At 38.6% G+C, this 15,160-nt stretch overlaps 1 protein-coding gene across 3 annotated transcripts in view; it reads left to right on the forward strand.

Moving 5' to 3' along the window:
• The window catches only part of LOC145981571 (aquaporin AQPAn.G-like), a 138,283-nt gene that overhangs the window by 101,179 nt on the left and 21,944 nt on the right, over positions 1-15,160 (forward strand). For all 3 annotated transcript variants that reach the window (XM_083114923.1, XM_083114924.1, XM_083114925.1), the window contains exons 2-4: positions 1,924-2,135; positions 2,337-2,480; positions 9,963-10,181. In XM_083114923.1, coding sequence (XP_082971049.1) covers positions 1,924-2,135; positions 2,337-2,480; positions 9,963-10,181 — 575 coding nt within the window. The remainder of the gene's footprint in view (positions 1-1,923; positions 2,136-2,336; positions 2,481-9,962; positions 10,182-15,160) is intronic.

The raw sequence follows: 15,160 nt of genomic DNA on the forward strand, positions 1-15,160 counted from the left end.
TGCCTAAAGTGCATGTTAGTGGATTGTAGCGCTATGACAAAATAATAAAAAAGCAAATTATTCATTACAATGTTCATTAATTTTATTCCACGAAAAAATTTAAACAAAAGATAAACAAAGTAGTTGACATCCTTGTATTACCATCAGTTCAATTACATTCATTACGAACACGCAGGAAATGAGTGAAAGTGAATGAAAATTGACATGGTAATTTTTATGCTCCTCACTGTACAGTCAAGTTTTAAAAATACGTGCTTTGCGATTGAAATATTAATTTTTCACATCTTATTATTAGTATTATTATTTATAGGGCATTTCTGGTTGGCTGAAACTCGCCTTTGTAGGCTGAGGGGTTTCTACAATAAATACGAAAGAGATTTTGAGTGCATGTTTAACTGTACGTTTTAAGCGACAGTTAAAAGTAGAGTGCAAATTTATCATAATAAAAGTGAATAAGGAGGAATAAAATAAATATAACTTTATTCAAGGGGCATGATTACAGTTGCAGCTAAAAGCTACATATAAATAGAACTGCACGTACTCTTATACTCAATGTGTGTATTCCGCCCTATCATTTTCTAAGCTCTGAATACCTTCGTAATGTTATTTGAAGTCAGCCAATGACCATTCGCTACCAGTAACTGACCCACCTACATGTGCCCGCCTTGTGCAATGCATAGTGACGTATTTGTAGCCTTTGTTTATGAACATTGAAGATACTGATCTGCCCACACAGCACCATAGCATATTGGCAATTTTGTTATCACTTCATTTTCAACAAACTTCCAACCGCACTTACTGATAACAAGAGAAGGTATACTCCTCATTCTCACATTTGCGTCAAATTTAACGCAGATACGCGAACCGTTCCAAGGACGATCAGCCAACAAACTATCGTCAATATTGATTTTCGTGTATGTCTGTGCGTTATTGTGTTTTCTTATCTGGTAACATTGAAACTGCCATGTAGGCAAAGGCGATGCTTCCGTCAAATGGACAATAAAGCACATGTTTTACAGTTGCGTGCTGCAAAGGAATGCGAAAACGTCTGCAAAATTACCTGGTTTAATCTTGATAGGCACATTGCAGTCTGTTATGTATGGAATGCTTTACATGTGTTGGATGTAAAATAGGTAATAGAATATATTAGGCATTTGGTGTTCAAAAAGAATAATGTAAACTATCCACAGAACAAGGCTACCATAATTTTAATACATATTAAAATTTCTGTTAAATGCATTTAAAATGTGACAAACACACACACTCACACATGCACGCACTTTTCTTTCACTTTTAGCTAATTAAGACGATGAGTATGAGCGAAAATTAAGTGAAATTGATGAAGGGTGCTGGAAATTCTTGGACATTCTTAAGTTGTCGTTTTGGTTGTTGACGATCATGGATTGATTGATTGATTTAGTTTATTTTACTTCGAGTTTTGTGCCTCTTGATTAATTTGCGAAGATGGGGATGAGTGCTGAAATGATGAAATTGATAAATGGATATTCACAAACAACCAAGCCCGAGCGGGATTCGAACCCGGGACCCTTGTCGTCCGGCTTGACGATCATGTAGTTTTATTATGTCTTGTCAGAGGATACTTGTAGAAAAGTGGGCGGGAAGAGTCAGAACACTTTTTAGAATACCATATTCTTCATGCGGCACTTCGCAAGTCTATGCTATAAACATGCAGTCTTTCCTGAATATATGGAAAACTAGAATTCATTTACCACATATATTTGTGTGTTTACATCAGTATTCTTTGTACATGAAATTCAGCGTGAAATAACAAAAATACACGAAATTAGGAAAACAATAGTAATTTTTTTAGTCGCATCTTATCTAACCGATGCAAATTGACACATTAACAATATACTGTAAAAATAAGCAAAATATCTATTATTCAACTGTTTTTATTTCCAGGACTCAAAAAGATGTGCCGTTTGAGGCAAAATTCACCAGACAAGGGTGACATCTTGAGGGAGCTGGGTCTACTAGCTTTGGCCGAAATCATTGGAACAGCCGTCCTCATGTTCTTGGGCTGCATGGGTGGCATCGAACACTGGGATTTCGGAAAACCAATCCCTTTGCAAAGTGCCTTGGTGTTTGGCTTCACTGTTGCGGCTGTGATCCAGGTAAGGAAACAGACTATTGCATGGCTGTATTCCTGGTAAGCACAGAGGTTTCTGAAGAGGATCCAAATCATAAATTTGTGTTCCAGTAGCGAAGCTAGAAAAAATAGAAAACGAGCGACAGGGTGGCGGGCTGAGGGTTATGAAGTATTAACTTTATGTCTTATGAACCTAAAGGTTAATGCATTGTTCTGTATATTTCAGAGTATAGGACACATAAGCAATGCCCACATAAATCCTGCTGTTACATTATGCGCTGTCGTTCTTGGTATGATGTCTATACCTACCGCCGTGGTTTATATCATCTCCCAATGTATCGGAGCGATCGTAGGGTATGGACTGTTGCAGGTGAGTGAGCACGAATAATAGAAACATATTATGCAGTCATGAACATAACTAGATCGTAAAGTGTGTTGTTTAAATGGATCTTTTCCTTCTATTGAAAGTATTTCATGTTTGTTTGCTTTTTGCTGCGGAAACTTGTAACATGATCGTTAACATAATCACTGTCATGTTCAACATTATTGCATTCATCACCATCATCGCCATTGCAATTTTTGTTTGCAACATAGGGTATAACATACATAAAGGTGCAGTGTAATATGACGAAATTATTTAACTACTCTAACGGAAGAAATACTTTTATTTTTATTTTAGCGTTAATAATAATTTTAAGTGGTGCCTCGTTAAATATTTTATTTTTTATTCATTAAACATTTGTCAATACATATTCAAGTAATATTATAACTTTTGTTTACATATCTTCCAATGAAAATAATGCTGCAAGAACTATTTGCATGATTGATACATGAACATAACAAAAACACGTGTTGTGTTTACATGCGGTACGTTGTACCTTTCACACTTCTTGCATGGGCGAGTATCTTTTCTGTGTTCATTGAACACTGACAGGTTGCATTTGCCGCAACACTGTTCATCCGTATGACTTTTCCCATAAGGGCACATATTTTTCATATTTTTTATGAAGGAGTATTATTAGTAGTAGGGAACTTTGGTGTCTGCTTTGAAACAATATATCAAATTTGATAAACAAAATAGAACCACCAGACAAAAAGTCAGAAAGACACCTTTACTATATGAAAATTATAGTGTCCGTCAGACACTGCTTGCCCATTTACGTAAGTCAAATGGAAAATATTTTTCATACCCAACCTTGTTACTCAAATCGTCAAATGTTGTGAAAGGTCAATAAAGAAAGAGGCAAACAAAGTAAAACATATCATGTTCGCAGGAAGTACCATGTGGAGTATGTGACAAAAAATATAACCTACAGTGTCTGATAGAAACTGGTTGCCCGGATAAGGGTTCTTTAAAGGAAGAAATGTTACATGTATTTTTTCATTTAGTTGTAGTGAAAAGCAAATATTTAATAGGCAAATTTTCCATCACCACTTACACTCATTCTTTAATTCACATGCTGAGGTTCAAGAATTAATACAAAGAAACAGCAATAACAAGAGGACAATATTTGTCTTTGCACAAGTAAGTGGGATGTACAGTGGGATCCAGTAGTATTACCGTGCAAATTGTCCATGACTATTCTCATTAATTTTTCTCTTACAAGCTGTAACGGTATATTTTGTGTTTTTAAGCTGATTCTCAGCAACATACACAATATACACAACCATACATTTTTGAATCCTTGTCCCGAGGTTCAAAACTTGCAGTACCTGAAGTTCTGTGGATGCTAGTTTAGGCAATAGACACGTACCTCTTCAAATTACAACTTAACGCCCATTTCCTTTTAGATATATATAGGTTTATTCATATTATATTTACAGAAGTTAATTCTTGGCCGTTATTAGCACAATTACATTTCGGTGTACCCTGTCCCCCCTTCCCGAAGAGAGTGTGTAGACTCGCGTAGCCACTGGCTCCACGAGTAAAAAAAAATATAACCCTCAGTACCAAAAAAGGTGGCTGAAGGTATGTGTGTTGTGTACCCGGTTTCCCACATGAAATGAACTATTGGAATGATATGAAAAAAGCAAGTGTGTGTATTAAAAGAAAGAAAGTTAACATCCCCGCCGTCGGTTCACATAATAAGGAAAGAAAGCTCGCCCAGGCGCTCCCCTCAGAGAAAAAGATACCTCTTACATTGCTGTACTCCGCCAAACATCTGAGACCCACTGCTCCTCTGCCCTTCCTATTTATAGGCCCCGCTAATGACCTAAACCGTTACTGGAAACTTACCGCTCCCCCAACGGCCAAGAACCCAAAAGTACAGGAATACATAGCCATACACAATTTATAACATAAAAAAGGATCCAGTAATGATCGCATCATTACATAGTCCCCCCTTCCTGAAGAGAGAAAAATCAAAGTTCTGTAACCTAGAAAAATAATAATAATATACACAAAGCACTTGTTCGCAGTTTCTGTTCACTACAAACACACTTCCATTAGATCACACGACACTGACAGTCAATGTTCACTCTAATTTTGTCCACAAGTGTACTTCGAGATCCGCGATCTTCCCTCAGCACTGGAGCTGGTTAACCCACGTCGATTCTTACCCACTCAGCATCTCTTCCATCCTTCCTCCTGGACCAATGAGAGACAGTCTCCTGGAAATCCATCCAAGTCACCAAGGCTGCTGGTTCGAATCCCGGCAACGCCACTGCTCTGCGCTCCTGCCGAGATCGGAAGACACCGCTTCGACCTGTTTCCACATGAATGGATCGAAGTGGCTCTACATCCGAAGATGTCACTGCTATGCACGGCGCTAGAACTGCGTTCACTCGCCACCGAACTGCGACTTCTCGACGAAATTACACGGTAAAAGAGTACGCACTAACTTTGCGTTACTTTCGCGATGAAATTGACTGCGGAACGACACTTTTGTATGAGTACTGTATGAGGTATGGGTTAGAGAAAATAAGTGAAAGATAGAAAAAAGAAAGATAGATAAATCCCTATGTACAATATTTACAAAAAATCTCCCTTTGAAATTAGACTAGAATCTGTTTCTCAGCTTGTAACGCATCCGGGATATATCTTCGTCTTGCTCCTCCTGCCGAAGTTACGTGCGTTCTCTTTGCTGAATTGGGTTCGGCTACTTTCCTTGCAAAGTCAGGTGGCGAAGAATAAGGCTTCAACTGGTCACTGTTGGCTCTCAATATTCTTCCGTCCCCGCTGTGTTTCATTTTGAAAGTATTTGCCGAAGTTTGCTCCACAATTGCGTGTGATCCAGAGGACTTCCCCGAGAATTTACTGCTTACTCTGCGGGCTTTACCAGTGATAGGATGTTCCTTAAGCCAAGCTTTATCCCCCACTTCAAACGTGCATTTGCGGCGTTTCTTATCACAAGCTTTGTTCTTGGCGTCTTCCATCCTGAATTTCGTTTCCTCCTTACTTGACATGAAATCTTGCTTCTTATTCCTGTCATCTTTTAATACGCAGCATGGCTGGCACGACTTACAATACTGGATAACGTCTTTAGTTAGGCCTATCCAAGTGTATTGTTCCCTAACCTTCGCTAACGTTTTCAATCTCCCAGGATGACAAGCGAATGCATTATCATGCAACGACACGAGAATTTGCGAACGTAGTGAAGTAGGTGCCCATATTTTCCCTTTTCCCTTCTCTTTGTACTTTTCCGTAGGCAAATTTCTCCTAAGAATTCCCTCGTTGTCGAAATACGAAGATTTGGCCTGGGTCTTCACCTTTTCCTTGTACTTCTTCGTTCCTTCCACCTCCTCATTCCTTGTAACCCTCGCTACGTCAGCAAGAAACTTGTCTTTCATTTGCCCGGAAATGAGGGAGGCTATGTCCAGAAACCTACGTGGCTCCTCAGAATTGTATTCTTCATTTCCCTCAGTGGCAGAGAATGGCAACAATGAAGAATTTTCCATATCTTTAGTTCCAGAGAGACGAACCATGGGCAGTTTTGTGCTCCGAAGCAAATTTTCCCTCTGTTGCTTCCTCATTTGCTTCGCACTTTCCTCAGTACACAAAGCGCTGAAATCTGCAACTGATTTCTGCACAGTGTCAGTCGAACATTCCACACGGTCAATCATGTCCTCAGTTTCGGGGTGTGGTTTGCAATTTCCCATCGTCGCGGTTGCTTCAGTAACAGTTTCATTTCTTTCCATCGTCGCAGTCATCGTCGCGGTTAGCCCAGCTTCAGCTTCCACAGTCGACGTTCTCCCCTGCCGCGAGAACGGAAGCCTCTTTCCCACTTCCCTCTTCTCCGCAGAAAATAAATGAATGACGTTACTGTTCTCAAAACTGTAGCCTCCCTGCTTCAAGTGCAGAGATAATCCGGCTTGCCTTATGAACCCACGACCTGCGATGAATCCCTTGAAACAATCGCGCAAAACGACGAATTTATGCCTAAGTTTCACCCCATTCAAATGTACAGTAAGATACATTTCCCCACATGATTGTACAGAGCCTACTGCCAAAGAAATATTGATACGTTTATTGTTAATCTTATTTCCTTGTTTTTCCAGTTGTTTTGCGATCTCTAAATTTACAGTGCTCACAGAGGCCCCTGTGTCTACGAATAAGGAGAAGTCCTTTCCATTGATTTTACAGGGGACTAACGGCTCTTTGTCGCCAGAAGTGAAATTCCTGCAGTTGCGTATCTTCCTACTCCCCCCTTTGTTTTTCTTCCACGCAGCGCCTGCTACGATGGCGGTGTCGCTCTGTTCGGGCCTAACGAGTTTTTTGGAGCAGTACACATGGCGGCTTTGTGGTCAAGACCGTCACACCGAAAACAACGGATCCCCCTTCTCTTCGTCGGTTCTTCTGCTCTCGACGGGGTCCCAACATTCCCGGAAAAGCTTAGCCGGTTGACCAGTCTAGGATTTATGGCGCTCATTGATACTTCTGTTCTCACGTTGCCGAAGAGGTTCGTTGCCCCCGCGGCTGCTAATTGCTTGGTTCCACTCACAGGAAAAGGCTGGGCGAACACCTGCGGTGAACTGTTGTCCCTCAGTTCTGGGCAATAGTACAGGGCTTCTGAATACAATCTCTTTTGAATGTCCATAGCGCGAATCTCCAGATCTTTCAAGGTTGCAAAGGTTCTATCGTACAGGTGCGTTCTGAATTTAGGGTGGGAAAACTTCAAAACGTGCTGGATGACCTCGTCTTCTGTTCCCCGTTTCTCCCTCATTGCAAAAAGCTTCCTGGTGTGTCGAATAAATGCAAGAAGAGACTGGTCTGGTGACTGGTAATTGTTCTGAATGATCCTTGCTATTTCCGAGTCGTAATCGACACTAAAGAATTCTTCCAAGAACGCCTTCTCAAATTCCCTAAAAGTGCCGAATGGTCTCGAAAATCTGAACCAATCTGCAGCGATTTCCTTCAACGAAAGCGGCAAGATTCTATCTAAGAGAAAAGTATCCCCAATTTCCATGATTTCCTGATAATTGCGTAATTCATACAAATAATCGTGTGGACTTACATCGCCGACGTTTCCCTTAAAGATCGGAATGTTTATGTTGCTTTTTTCCAAGATTTTGTTCATTTTCTCCTCGCCCGTCCTTGCCGAAGTTCCTTGCGTAAGGTTTAGAGAAAGTCTCTCAAGTTCCCCAACAATATCTTCCTCAGGCCTTCCCTCCAAGTTCGCATTGCCTAGCAACTTGCCAATGAGCTCCCTGTCTATTTGAATTGCCATTTTGTCTTCTGTTACTTTCTTTCCACTTCGCAATAACATATGCCTTCAGTACTTCTTACAAAAAATATCCCGACTATGAGCCCCCAGTATGTAACGGTATATTTTGTGTTTTTAAGCTGATTCTCAGCAACATACACAATATACACAACCATACATTTTTGAATCCTTGTCCCGAGGTTCAAAACTTGCAGTACCTGAAGTTCTGTGGATGCTAGTTTAGGCAATAGACACGTACATCTTCAAATTACAACTTAACGCCCATTTCCTTTTAGATATATATAGGTTTATTCATATTATATTTACAGAAGTTAATTCTTGGCCGTTATTAGCACAATTACATTTCGGTGTACCCTGTCCCCCCTTCCCGAAGAGAGTGTGTAGACTCGCGTAGCCACTGGCTCCACGAGTAAAAAAAAATATAACCCTCAGTACCAAAAAAGGTGGCTGAAGGTATGTGTGTTGTGTACCCGGTTTCCCACATGAAATGAACTATTGGAATGATATGAAAAAAGCAAGTGTGTGTATTAAAAGAAAGAAAGAAAGTTAACATCCCCGCCGTCGGTTCACATAATAAGGAAAGAAAGCTCGCCCAGGCGCTCCCCTCAGAGAAAAAGATACCTCTTACATTGCTGTACTCCGCCAAACATCTGAGACCCACTGCTCCTCTGCCCTTCCTATTTATAGGCCCCGCTAATGACCTAAACCGTTACTGGAAACTTACCGCTCCCCCAACGGCCAAGAACCCAAAAGTACAGGAATACATAGCCATACACAATTTATAACATAAAAAAGGATCCAGTAATGATCGCATCATTACAAAGCTATGTGTTTTTTAGCGATGGATTTTTATGCATGCAGGTACAGAAGTTGTCAACATCTTGTTTTGAGTTTTCTTTTAATTCTTGAAGCTCTTATTCGGTCAAATAAAGTGCACGAACATGGCGATGGACAATTTGCACGGTAATACTAGTAGATCCCACTGTACAAGTATTGCTCCGTAAATTGTCCATGACTGTTTTCATAGATTTCTTTCTCCCCTCTTGAACCCTGCGTGCTTTTAAGGGTTGAGTATTTACGTGTTGGTGAAGAGGTTGTCTTGTTTGAAGCTCTCAATGCTAAAACAAAGAGAATAAACATTGTGGTGGACAATTTGCTTGGAAATACTTATGCACCCCACTTCATTTCCTAAAAAAATCACAGAATGAAGAAAGAAAGAACCAATAAATATCTAGTGATACACAATTTGCTTACTATTGACTACAACTGTGTGGCCGATTGTGCGATCTGAGAGCTCATATGTAATAATAGGTTTTAGGAGTTAATTTAATTTGGTTAACCCAATTTTGCATGCACAACTTACTTTCGCTGATTTTATTTATTTATTTATTATTGAACTCAACAGGTTTACACCAATTTACAGAGTTCATATTATAATGGTACAATTTCTTATACAATACATAGAATAACGAGAGTTTCATAACATATTTCCATCCATATTTAGAGTCGATTTTCTACCACTTTTGTCTAATCGAGAAGATGAGGATGAATTTTCATATGATCAAATTTCTGAAGGGATTTTTACAAACACCTTTCAATGTTTATTATAAGAGAGAAACGAAAATTGAAGAAAAAAATATCCCTAACTTTTCCAAGTAATGACAAACTCTGAGCTCATTTGGAAACTAAAGTGTTCCAAAGTCTTTGGAAGTATTACGTTACTTACTTTACAGTCCATAAGGAATAGCTACATATTTGGAACCGTAAGATATGTAACCTAAGCGTATATTTTCACATGTTTTAAAAACTTTTTGAACCTATTTTTTGTGCACGTTACAAATAATTGTGTAAATTAAAGTGGGGGAATTATTTGGCCAAACTATCTTAACTAATTCGTGTTCTGCACTTTTTATGCAACAACGTAAATGAAAACAGTGTTGATTGTATAAAGTAGCTATAAGTTTATTCACAAAATTCAAGTCAAATCGTTTATATTTAGTATTCTTGCACAACTGCTAATCTAGGTTTGATAAAATTAACATGAAACGCCTTCAACATTCACCGCAAGCCTGCTGTGGTCACAGACTACAAACTAAGAGTTAAGTTGGAGGTAATTTTTCGATTGCAACCCATTTGCATTCTGCGGCTAGGTCTCGGCCTGTTCTGATAGTTCTTTCTCTCTCCGCTAGGTGATGACACCTACCGACAAGCTGAACTCCACACACGGCTTCTGCACAACCATCCCCGCCGATGGCGTAACACTAGTTCAGGCTTTTCTCATAGAGGTCTCTATAACATCGATTCTCATATTTTTCATCTGCAGCGCTTGGGATAAGCGAAATGCGACTAATCAGGATTCTATGGCCATGAAGTTTGGATTTCTTATTACCGTAATCAGTATTGCTGCGGTAAGTATTTGTATTATCAGGTAAATCTTGCCGTGAAAGTTATTAGTTCCATACCAATAATTGCAATATTCTTGCGTCACTGTTATAATTACATACTTTAAATAGAGTAGTAATTTTGTTACAGTGACTTTCGATCCGTTGTACCCGATAACCACTAATCCTTAATTAGAAAACATATTTAATACTTCTTGCACATCATAACTTTCACTCAAAACGAATAAAAATAGAAATAATTTTTTGATTGATTTGGTATATTTGTCTTTACTTCTCTGCTACTTTTTGTTAATCACGAAGCTGATGACAATGATGAAATTGATGAAGATACACTCACGAAGAATACCCATGCCGAGATTCGAACCCGGGACTCCTGACGTTGTACTTTTAGGGGGGGGGCGATTATAACTGTGTTACATCTTGAGGGAGTCTACTGGCTATGAGTTACGTTTTGAGTGAAGCAATTGTAACTGACTTAACTTTAAAACGAACCGAACACACAATCCCCCACCCAATCTCCGTGCGTTTTTGGCTATCCAATAATTAGGAATTGATTCGAAAACAGCTCTGGATAGATTTTTATCTGAGACCAAGAGGGGGATTAGATCTTCAAGAACGGTTCACTTATCGCGAGAATGCTACCCCAAACACAAGACGAACCCGAAGTTAAAAAAGAAATCCTTTTCCCAACTTTGACTCTGCATTTAATGAGTTTGAGAAGGCCTTAATGGTCCGAGGCCTTAATCTACCCGCGCAACTTTTCAAATGGATATTTATATAAGGAATTTCTGACCAGTGCTTCGGTAAATTAACCCAGAAGGGGACGATCGCTTTTTCGGAGTTTGTTCCAAGACGAAGGGGGGGGGGGGGAGAGGGAGAGGTTGGGGGAATTTATTGCCGCAAAGTTCGAAGGAAGAGAAAAGGGAGGTAATGAGGCATGCAAATAAGTGAGTTAGGAAATCCCTTATAAAGTGCAATGGGAAAAGGTCAGAGACCCTATCAAGGGATTGCTGATGGTGAGGTTCTATGAACGTGTTGAAACGATGGTTTCAAATTACTATGGCAGAGGGAGAGGAATAAAACACTAATTGCTAAAACAATAAGCTATGTACACTTAATAATTATTAGTGTACAAATTGCCTGACGATGGTGCAAAGACAGCAAAGTTGTTAAAGAGAGAATAAAAGCTACAACACAATGAATAAGAGCAACAATAAGCTACAATACAAGAAATAAGCGTGAGAGAAGAACACAACACAAAGAAAAGTGTGGTGATAAGCTACAATACAAGGGATAACTGCCAAAGAAAGCTACAATACAAGGAATAATAGCGAACATCAGCTACAATGCAAGAAATAAGCGCCAAAACAATCAACAACACAAGAACTCGACGAGAAAGATGGCCAGAACACAATGAAAAGTGCAACAATATGTTATAACTAGAGACCGGATTTTAAAGGGAAAAATTTTCCTCTAAAAAGGAAAATTATTACCAGAGAAAAGGGGAAAAAGAACTACTTTTTTGCACTCCACTAAAAATACTATTGAAAATTAAAGCGCAATATATGAATGGTGTAGTGCTTTCATATAAAATAATATTTTTAGTGGAGTGCAAAAATTAACGGAAATATTTCGATCTAGTGAAAACGGATTTCTTCATTTTTACACAAGAAACTACTTACCGAAATCAGTTTCTATAGCATTATCGAAGTTCGTCAATGTATTTTCTTTCATCGTGTAATATCTTTTAGCGCGAATTCGTATTTTTTGTAGAAAAATGAATTTTTAACTATGTTTGCCTAACCTAACGGAACCTAACCTAACCTTGCCGTGAATTTGTTTTTTAGGGCTATGCGTGAATGGTTTGTGGGGCTATCCGTGAATGGTTTTTGGGGCTATCCGTGAATGGTTTTTGGGGCTACCGCTTTATTTTCGTGAGAAAAGCATAATTCCACCCTAAAGAATGTTCCGCAATGCAGAATAAGTAGGAATGTTAAAAAGGACGAAATAAATGAGCTATAGGTGTTTTCACGAGATCGAAGTGGTACCAAATTAACTATAGCCCCTTTCCATTTCCTTTATTTGAATAATCTTACCATCCGTTTCGATGAAATCTTTCTTGCAACAATTTACCGCATGTTGTATTTACCTGGCTTCGCCATTTCACTGACACCCAATACTGTCGTCACCATCGTACAGTTAAGTTAAAACTATTCTAATAAACTTCACAATAAAAGTCTAAATCTAACAGATAAGTACACTTTCAACCCAATAAGCGTTCCACTTAAAATGCGTTTGTTGCTGCGTAAGCCCGGATCACATTGTTTCAACAATCGCTGCAACGTAATCCCAACACTCATGGAAGGAAGGTAAGGTAGATGTCGCTTGTTCCTTCTTTCCTCTAAGCTGCACCAAATAGACAATTGTTGAATGTTTTTTCAGGAGAAAACAGTCGTACAAAATATTTGATATCTTGTTAAGGAAGGGACCAAGGAGCAGCCACGTATCTAGAAATATGTTTCGGGGGGGGGGGGGGGTCCGAACCACGTATCTCAGGAATAATTATGTTTAAATTAAAATAATTATATTAAATCAAATTAATACTAATTACAATACATAAATTAATATTATATTACTATTACACGAAAAGATAAAAAAAACTGTATAAGAATAGAGATATAACAGCGTATATTCATTACGTAGCTTACCTGTAGTTAAGATCGAAATAACGTACATAAAAACAAGAGCCCTGGCAATGAAATTAATGTCAAATAGATGAATAATTGAATATTTATCGAATAACAGAAATGATGTTACATGTAGTTGGAGAAAAGTAAGTTTCTGATTAAAATTTTATGCATATTATTTTGAGTACTAGTGTACATAAATCTTCTTTGTAATGTCATTTAAAGCAGTATGATGCCAATATAATCCTTGTCTTCCAATAGGTTCAGAGGAAATTATACAACAATGCTAAACGAGTATATTTTCATTATATATTTTTCGTACTTAATAAGTCATTCGGATGTGTGCGCATGAGATGTAAACAATGTATCACTTCACATTTTTAAAAGCCGATAACTATTCAACCGAGAGGAATAACGTTTCGTATAAAACGTTATTAGGTACAAAACAATGGCGCTGCTTAAATACATACTTTACAACATTTACTGTACACGTATGGAATAATATTTTAGTTGTTTCAAATATAAACACCGTGCACTCATCATAGATGGTGTAACTCAACGCGCCTTTTATGCTGTATACGTTATACATTGCTAGAGTAACACTCGGAAACCACAGACAAAAGCGCTCCTTTGCACACTCACAGATTATCTTCACATGGCGAAACTTTGCCTCTGATTGGCTGTTCCACAGAATCCAGTCGAGGAAAGCAAGTAGCAATTAGAACATGTCATATTCTTCCAAACTAGTCAAGCAGTCAACCAGGCGGCCATGATTGCTACCTAGAAAGTTAGTTCAGCGCCAACTAGGGCATTCGTACTAGAAATCCAGTTCCGTGTGATAGGGGCTTAAGTGTAAACTACAACACAGGAACACATGACATATATTACAAGACAAAGGAATAAATAGAAAAGTTCTATTACTCGAAAAATAGGAAGATACTCGTATTAAGATGTTAGAAAGTTCTCGTATTGCTACATGCCCGGACAACAGCTAATAAAGTGATGGTAAAATTGCAAGCCTGACGTGAACGTACACAAGAAAGCACATTTATGCCATCATGAAGAATGTGTTTCTAGTATTATGAAGAACGAAATGGTGGCAAGTTATTACATATAATTTATTATGTAAAATATTACGTGCGCATCAGCAATACATTTTGAATTTAGACATTATAATTATATAAGGCAATATGCTGACATCTAATGTTAATTTTTACCATAAATTCAACATTGTGCAGGAAATCTTTGCAAATAAAGCTTTATTAACAATTTCAATACAATTAATGTCGAAGGGACATCACTGGCATTCATATTATTTTGTTCGCCAGTGGCGTATCCAAAGGGGGATTGGTTGAGGATGTAAACCCACTTTAGCTCAACTTTACTGTATGAAAAGGTTAAAAAAATAGCACTGGCTTGTTAAAGACGAAGTCGTATTCTCTCGCATTATACTCATGTTATCATGTGAACTCCATTGTTCAACAACAATGTAGAGGTGGGGGTCTGAAGAAAACTGCATTTTTCACATACAAAATGTAATTATATTTATATATTGTCTCATTCCTTCAATTTTCAGTTCAAAATACCGTGATTGAAGCACGAAATAGACTATCAAGAAAGCTCTTATGACCTGTAAAGTATCACACTTCACAGCACCTCATTTCCCAGCGCAGCACCCGTCGAAGAACTTTTTAATTAATGGTGTACAGCTTTATCTCACTTGAGACCAAGTAACTAATAAAGAGATCTCTCGAAGCGATTAGGTCGAAATAAGTATAAAATCGGATTTTTCCACCATTGATCCGAGATATTCGATTCAGTTAATTTAGCTAGTTGGACCCTCGTCAAGCGGAAGTACTTTCTCGACCTGTTTTCTTCTTCTTCTTTTTCTTCTCTTTCCCTGAACGTGTACACTGTGTAATCTGCCAGGCAGAGCCACCTGGATCGAAATCATGTCTTAATCGCTCGCCATTCGTAAACTGCGCCAGCATTCTACTTTAACGTTGCAATTTCCGATAATTGCTTTTTCGCACGGTAGAAATAAAGTGAGAAGAGGAAGCAGATGGAAAAAGGAAGGTAAAAAACAAGAGAGGCGTAGTAGAAAAACGACGATATAACTTTTCCTTGGCTCCTAACTCTCTTCGCCGCGTACTCTCTGCTTCGTAAGCTTCCAAAACACCAGGCACATAGCTGTGAAAATGTATACAGCACAGATTCATATATAAAGGTCGATTCACAGATATTTTTGCTTACGTCATCATTGGTAGGCATCATGGATCGCAATGCGATATCACCATT

Source organism: Lepisma saccharinum, chromosome 29 (assembly GCF_977018435.1).
Source record: "Lepisma saccharinum chromosome 29, izLepSacc3.1, whole genome shotgun sequence".
Taxonomy (NCBI): domain Eukaryota; kingdom Metazoa; phylum Arthropoda; class Insecta; order Zygentoma; family Lepismatidae; genus Lepisma; species Lepisma saccharinum.